Source organism: Silene latifolia, chromosome 11, assembly GCF_048544455.1.
Source record: "Silene latifolia isolate original U9 population chromosome 11, ASM4854445v1, whole genome shotgun sequence".
NCBI lineage: Eukaryota > Viridiplantae > Streptophyta > Magnoliopsida > Caryophyllales > Caryophyllaceae > Silene > Silene latifolia.
The window spans coordinates 193,597,926-193,605,698 of record NC_133536.1 but is presented as its reverse complement, the minus strand read 5'-3'; the positions used below and the strand labels follow the sequence as shown (position 1 = coordinate 193,605,698).

The window sequence follows — 7,773 nt, the reverse complement described above, 5'->3', positions numbered from 1 at the left end:
ATATTTTTAATATTTTTTACTAATTTTATTATAATTCACATATATATGAGAGTACGTTTACACGTTTTCAATTTTATTTAATTCATTCAAATATTTGTTTTCAACAATGTGTAATAAATTGCATACACAATTTTAATTTTTTAATAAGTTTTATTGCATACTTATAAATTGTATTGATGAATAAAATTGAATTTTTTAGTGCAATTTTGGTTGAAAATAGAAAATTGGGTTGAGTTTCACTTTTTATCAAAGTTATGAGGTCTAATTACTACATTTATAAGTTATAGGGTTTAATCTCACAATTGACTGTAGTTATGGGGGCTAATTACTACTTTCGCGTATATTGATACACAAAGTACTGGAATTTTTTTTTTGAAGAAACCCATAAGGGTACTAATTCATTAATCTTAAATCAGCAAGCAAAGTAGTAGCAGCCGGAGGTGGCAACTCAAATGTCCAAACACGTCTACCTATCACATTTGGCTCGTAATGTGCGAGCAAATGCGCAACAAAATTACTAGTCCTACGAACAAAAGACCAAACAATCGAATCAAAAGCATTACATAAAGATCGGATATCGTCTAAAACTAAAAAATACTCATTGCGTCCCTCCTTGCTGCTCTTAATGTCCTCGATCAATTGACAACAATCGCTTTCCATGACAATGTTTCGGTAGCTTCGTTCCCTCGCTTCTTTCAGCCCTTCAAGGAGCGCCACTGCTTCCGCTATCCTCGGCTCCAAATGCTCCCGTCTTCGGTTGGACACTCCCCATAAACACATCCCCCTCTCATCTCGACATACAATCCCCAGTCCTACACCCACCTCCTCCTTTGATGCCGCATCCACATTTATCTTCATTCGACCCGCCATAGTTGGAACCCAACTATCCCTCTCCCCTTGCCTGGACTCGCCCCTCCCCTTACTTCCCTCACCCCTCTTCTCCTCTTCCTCATTCGAGCGTTCAAGCTCCTGCTCCACTTCCCAGATACGCCTCACCACCAATCTCGCATCACTCTCCCTCCCTTCAAACACCTTCTTATTTCTTCCTTCCCAAATGGCCCAACACCCTATCATAAACCGAACATGTTGATCATCCCCTATCTCCCTCATCCTGGCCTCCACCCACTCCCTCACCCTCTCAAACCCATCATGTCCTTCCTCCTCCAAACCCAACCCATCCCAAACCCTCCCTGCCCACCCACAACCCCGGAAAAGGTGAATAATAGATTAAGACGGACCCTCGCACATCGGGCAAGTGATGTCCTCGCCACATCCCCGCTTTTTGAGCTGCTCCCTGGTCGTAATCGCCTCACGGCACAATTGCCAGAAAATTTTTTTAATTCGCGGCCAAATAGGTGCCCTCTGTTGGGGCTGGTGTCCTTAACAGTTAGTGCAAGGACTTATAAATCTCTAAAAGGATCAAAGGGCATACTTTTGGTATTATTATCAGTTGATCCACGTTTATCAATAACGGTTGGCTTGCTAGATAAGTTTGACGTTATTGTCATACAGATGGCGGTGATCAACTGGTCCCTAAAAGTCACACCTATAGGATACGTTTGAGAGATGTGACAGTATGAAAATACAGTCATGTTGATGCCAATTTTGACTAACCAGTTAGTCCGAGTTATTTGACTAATAATTAGTCAAAATGTGATGTTGAGATATTATATTTAATACGGATTAAATAAAATGGGCTAAGGCGAATTAAACAGTTAATTCGTAAATTAAATATAAACGATTATATTTAATTAATGTATATTGAATAAATTATACAATATCGTCTTTGTCGGACATGTATTAATACTTCAACTAATCTGTATTATTAGTTGATGTTTTAATAGCCGATAACCGATGACGATTTATAAAAACCGTGTCATATACATTTAGCGGATTTTGGGTCGTACCATGAGTTAAAAATTAAGAGGAAGTGGAAGCCCACTTCCCCATGAGGGCTCTCGGTTTGGCCGAATTAGAAGAACAAAAAGGAGAGTCTTCTCCTTCTTGTTCAACCTAATTGTGATTAGTAAAAATAATTAGGGTTTCAGGGCAATTTTTCTCTGAAATTCCTAGATCTCACATCGACAAAACTCACAATAGCTTTCTCAATATTGCAAGTCAATTAGAAAGCATTTCTAGCACAAGGGCATAGTCTCAGACGGTCTTGGGTGCAACGATTAGGAGGAAATCTCTGTTGATTTCTGTTCTTTACGCCGCACTACAAAGGACCCGAGGTTGATTCTTAATCTTTATCGTTTTATTGTTGTATTTCGTTTATGACCATATTTCACATGTTAAATTTACGTTATAGTCCTAAATTTAAAGGGTCTTATACGGATATTACCCTACAAGTGGTATCAGAGCGAGGTCACGTAAATTTTCATTGTGATTTTTCATCAAACGATCTTGAAACGATTTTTATTGTCTTGAAATTCGTGCGGCAGCAGCGTTTTTTTATCCTCTCGGCAGAAATTTTTTTGGCTGTTGCAAAATTTTTGAAACCGTGACATGTTTTACACGGTTAATTCATCTTGTTTTCGTTTTGTTTTTATGCATATTGTTGTTTTATACGGAGATTATAACAATATGTCACGTTTTGTCAGATTATAAAATTGTTTTGATGTGGTTTTGATCAATTTTGCGATTGCTTTGTTTCGTCAAAACAGTTTTCACGAGGGTTTTGCATTTCCAGAAACTTTTGTACTCGATCGAACAAGTTTTTAATCGATCGAGTGGTTTTTCTGTCTTGTTTTTACTCGATCGAGTCCTTGGTGCACTCGATCGATCACTTTTAAAACCCTGACTGCTCGATCGAGATGTCCTCGTACTCGATCGAGCAGATTCGCTGATAAAAGTACTCGATCGACCACCAGTTTAGTCGATCGAGCACTTTCTGTTTGGCAACCCTCTCGATCGACTAGCAGTTCAGTCGATCGAGCCCTTTTGTTCCTCGATCGAGCACTTTTGTCCCTGGATCGAGGGATTTTTGTTCTGGCAGCTTTGAAAATTCATTCCTTTTGTTTTAAATTTTCTTTTGGCCTTAATATGTACTTTATACGGATATTGTACACTCGCTATGATTGTGAAATGGTTCACACACGTACCTTTGAATTACTTTAACACGATTTAAAGTAACGGATTATCACGAATTAAAATTAAGTTGATAAAGCGGTTTTGTCACATAATTTTAATTGTCTTTGGTGGTTTGGAGAAATTTAACATAATTACGGAATTATGTCACGAATGAATTTGTTTTTAGTTGATGCATTTTTATTTATCGTTAATTTTGAATGTTTTTGAATGCCTTTTATTACGTATTTTTTTTTACAATCAGTTGTAACTTAGTGTGGCCTTAGTAGAACGTGTTACCGTAATGATGGAACACGGTCTTGGTTGTATTTTGAGATCTCGTATCTCCATTTTATTTCTTTTAATTACAGTTGTTATTTAGAATGTAAATAGGTTTATATTTGTAAATTTTAAATTGTAATTTTTGAGAAGACCAAAGATGGAGACCGGATGCTCACTCCCGCTACATGGATCAAGATGGAACATCAAGACAAGCTTCTCGGGTCCAACGGTGGATTCCAAAGTTGTTTTATGTTCTTTTTATTAGGATAGGCCACACTAGGAATTTTTATTTACGTATTGCATTCATTTATTTGTTTATCGCAACGATAGTATGCATCATTTTCCGCCTAAAAACCAAACCACCTAATAATTGCATGAAAACTGACACATATAGAGGTCACGAGTTAGTTTTCTTTGACATTCTCATGTCACACGTTTTAAAGCCATCATCTAAATTAATTCATTCACGCAGTTGCTAGTTATTCGTTCACTTAAAATGAATTAAAACTTAGTTGATGGGATCTTCCTCGTATAATCAAAAATTGAGAACGGTCTTTATAGGTCAAACTCCAATGAATCCCTTCTTCGTCGGTAGGCATAATATGACCCCTTCTACGTCGGGTAAGTTGGAACCGATTGACTTATTTTATCTCAACACTATGGTCACTAAACGATCCCGTGATTATGGTGGATTATAGATAGGATTTCGAGAAATCTATCGACCAAGAGTTTTTACGGAAGAACTAGCTAAACAGTTGGCTTATCAATTTACTTTAAATTGAGTCTTGGGATCACTTGTATTATTCTTGAGGGAGATCAATTATACAAGTGCAATGAGTCTACACGATTAAAATGAATTTTAAATAGACTTAAATCACCTCGATGAGTTGCTTATTTCGTTTTTGTTTTTCTTTCTTTTCCGTGTAGATCACGAACTTTTAAATCGCTAAAAACAAATGGTGGTTCTACGACAACCCAATGCCAAGTGCCATATTGGACCGTGAGTCCCGGCCGGATCTTCATGAATCGGATGAATCAGTCTACTCGATCGAAGAATGATGGATCAAACTTCGCGGATCGGGAGGCGGCATTACGGAATCTTTGCCGTTCTTGACGGGAAGCTCAAATATCTATTAGAGCCCATCCGGCAAACCCGGATCCCACGGCTAGAGTCGCTTTGAAATCACCAAGTTTAACGATTTTCGTATGGAAGCGGGTGCGATTAAAAACGTACTCATTTTTGCAATGGAACCCAATTTGCAGAAACGCTTCATAGCCCATGGTGCGAACAAGATTTTCACCACGCTCACCAAGGAATTCTCGAAAGCACCGAGAATCGTGACCTATGAGCATACCACTCGCTTCTTTGATGCGAGACTCCAGAAGGGCCAACCAGTTAGCCCACACATTCTCAGCATGATAGAGAATGTCGAGAACCTGGAGACGCTTGATTGTAAAATCAGCGAGAACATCGTGATTGACCGCATGCTTCATTCACTCCACGATGGGTTTTCGCAATTTAGAGCGAATTACTATATGAATGATTTGAAGAAAAGTCCCCACGAACTGCACTCCCTTCTCGTACAGACCGAGAAGGACATGAAGTTCAGTGGGAGCATGAAACAAGATGTTCTCGTTATGACAAACAAGGGGAAAGGTAAGGGCAAAGCTCAGGCAAACCTAGCAGTAGGTAAACCGAAGTTCAAGAAGTAGGGTTCAGGAAAGAGTGGGCCTGGTGAGTCGAGCACCTCATCAGGCGCGACAAAGAGCAAAACCGAAAACATGGAATGCCATCATTGCCACAAGACTGGGCATTGGAGGCGTACATGTCCTGTTTATCATGAGGACATAAAAGCGGGTCGCGTTAAACCTGTTGGTATGTCTTCTCTCTCTTCTACTTTTATTCATATGATTGAGATTAACCACGCAAGTTACGGAACTTGGGTACTTGATACTGGTTGTGGTTCTCATCTGTGTAATCATGTGCGGGGGCTCGAAACATCGAACCCCTCGTAAAGGGTGAGGTGGACCTGCGTGTTGGGAATGGAGCAAGAGTGGCTGCCGTCTCAAAGGGGACATATGTGATCCAGCTTCCTAGCGGATTTGAGTTGTCATTATATGACTGCTATTATGTACCCAGTCTTTCGAAAAACATTATTTCAGTTTCTGCACTTGACAAACTTGGTTTTTCATTTGTAATAGAGAATAATACTTGCATTTTCTCTTTACACGATATGATTTATGGCAAGGCAGTCTCCATGAATGGAATTTATGTTTTAGATCAGACCACCGAAATATTACACGTAATGAATAAAAGGTTAAAGGTTGGTGACAAAGATCAAACGTATCTATGGCACTGCCGTATGGGACACATTAATGAGAAACGCGTAAAACAGCTCATCAAAAATGGAGCTATCCCGGCCTTTGATTTTCAATCATTTGGCACGTGTGAATCATGTCTCATCGGTAAGATGACTCGTATTTCCTTCAAAGGTGTTGGAATGCGCGCTGCTGACCTATTAGGACTCATACACACGGATGTATGTGGTCCTATGTCAATCACCGCACGAGAAGGCTATAGGTATTTCATCACTTTCACGGACGATTTATGTAGATATGGCTATGTCTACTTAATGAAGCACAAAAGTGAATCCTTTGAGAAATTCAAGGAATACCAGAATAGGGTACAAAACCTATTGGGTAGAAAGATTAAAACACTGCGTTCGGATCGTGGTGGCGAGTATCTTTCTCACGAGTTTGATCAACACCTCAAAGACTGTGGGATTGCCTTACAGTTAACTCCACCTGGAACACCTCAGTTGAATGGTGTGTCCGAACGAAGAAATCGAACACTGCTTGATATGGTTCGATCCATGATGAGTCACACGGTTTTACCTGATTCATTATGGGGTTATGCTCTTTTGTCAGCCGCTCTAATACTTAACCGAAGTCCGTCTAAAGCTGTTGACAAGACTCCATATGAACTATGGAAGGGAACGGTCCCTAACTTGTCCTTTATACGGGTTTGGGGCTGCGAGGCTTATGTCAAGTGGAGACACGAGGATAAGCTCGGCCCGCGATCGGTCAAGACATACTTTATAGGTTATCCTAAAGGAACACTTGGTCATTACTTCTATTCGCCAACCGAACAACGAGTTTTTGTTGCGGCTAGTGCGACATTCTTAGAGAAGGAATTTCTCGAGAATGCAAAGAGTGATAGAACCTTCGACCTATCGGAGATTCCAGAACCAAGTACCGAGCAACTATTAGAGGAACCTATTCCTTCAATCCCGGCTGCGGTAAACATTCCTGAGGAACCTAGGAGGTCGGGAAGAGTCTCTATTCCTCCGGACAGATACATTGGTATGGTCGAGGAACATGACATAGATGACATTCTACTCTTAACGAGTAGTGAACCCGCAACCTATAAAGGTGCCATGACTAGTTCTGACTCAAAGCTATGGCTAGAGGCCATGCAATCCGAGATGGACTCCATGTATGAGAACAACGTGTGGGATCTTGTTGACTTACCTGCTAAGGTTCGTCCCCTTCAATGCAAATGGCTTTACAAGATAAAGCATTCTGTGGAAGGTCAACAAGATATCTACAAAGCACGACTAGTTGCTAAAGGTTTCACCCAAGTGCCAGGTTTGCACTACGATGAGATTTTTGCACCCGTAGTCATGCTGCGTTCCATTCGGATTATCTTAGCGATTGCCGCTTTTCATGACTATGAAATTTGGCAAATGGATGTGAAAACCGCCTTCTTAAACGGTTTTTTGGAGGAAGAGTTGTACATGGTACAACCCGAAGGTTTCATCGATCCAGAACATCCTAAGAAAGTGTGCAAGCTTAAGCGTTCCATTTATGGACTTAAGGAAGCATCAAGGAGTTGGAATCATCGCTTCGACCAAGTGATAAAAGAAAATGGATTTACTCGATCGGTCGAGGAACCATGTCTATATATCAAGTCGAGTGGGAGCAAGATTGTCTTCCTAATATTGTATGTCGATGACATACTCCTGATTGGGAATGACATACCTCTCTTAACTTCGGTGAAAGTATGGTTGAAAAACCATTTCCAGATGAAAGATCTGGGAGAGGCACAAAGAATTCTAGGCATCCGTATCTATCGAGATAGATCACGACGGATGTTATATCTCAGTCAGGAGTCTTACATAGACAAAGTCCTAGAGAGATTCAGCATGGCGAACTCCAAGAAGGGGTTTCTTCCTATGGCTCCAGGGGTGCATTTGAGCAAGTCTCAGTCACCAGAGACACCGGAAGAGAAAGAGCGCATGACACGGATTCCTTATGCCTCGGCTATAGGATCAATCATGTATGCCATGATATGCACACGTCCGGACGTGGCATATGCATTGAGTATGACAAGTCGATTCCAACAAAGATCCATTTGAATCA

At 40.4% G+C, this 7,773-nt stretch overlaps 1 protein-coding gene across 1 annotated transcript; it reads right to left on the bottom strand.

Annotated features, from left to right (window-relative positions):
- Positions 1-393: 393 nt before the first annotated feature.
- On the bottom strand, positions 394-1,110 carry LOC141614543 (uncharacterized). The gene has a single exon (XM_074433288.1). It carries the CDS (start codon positions 1,108-1,110, stop codon positions 394-396), a length of 717 nt encoding a protein of 238 aa, XP_074289389.1.
- Between the last annotated feature and the right edge of the window lie 6,663 nt (positions 1,111-7,773).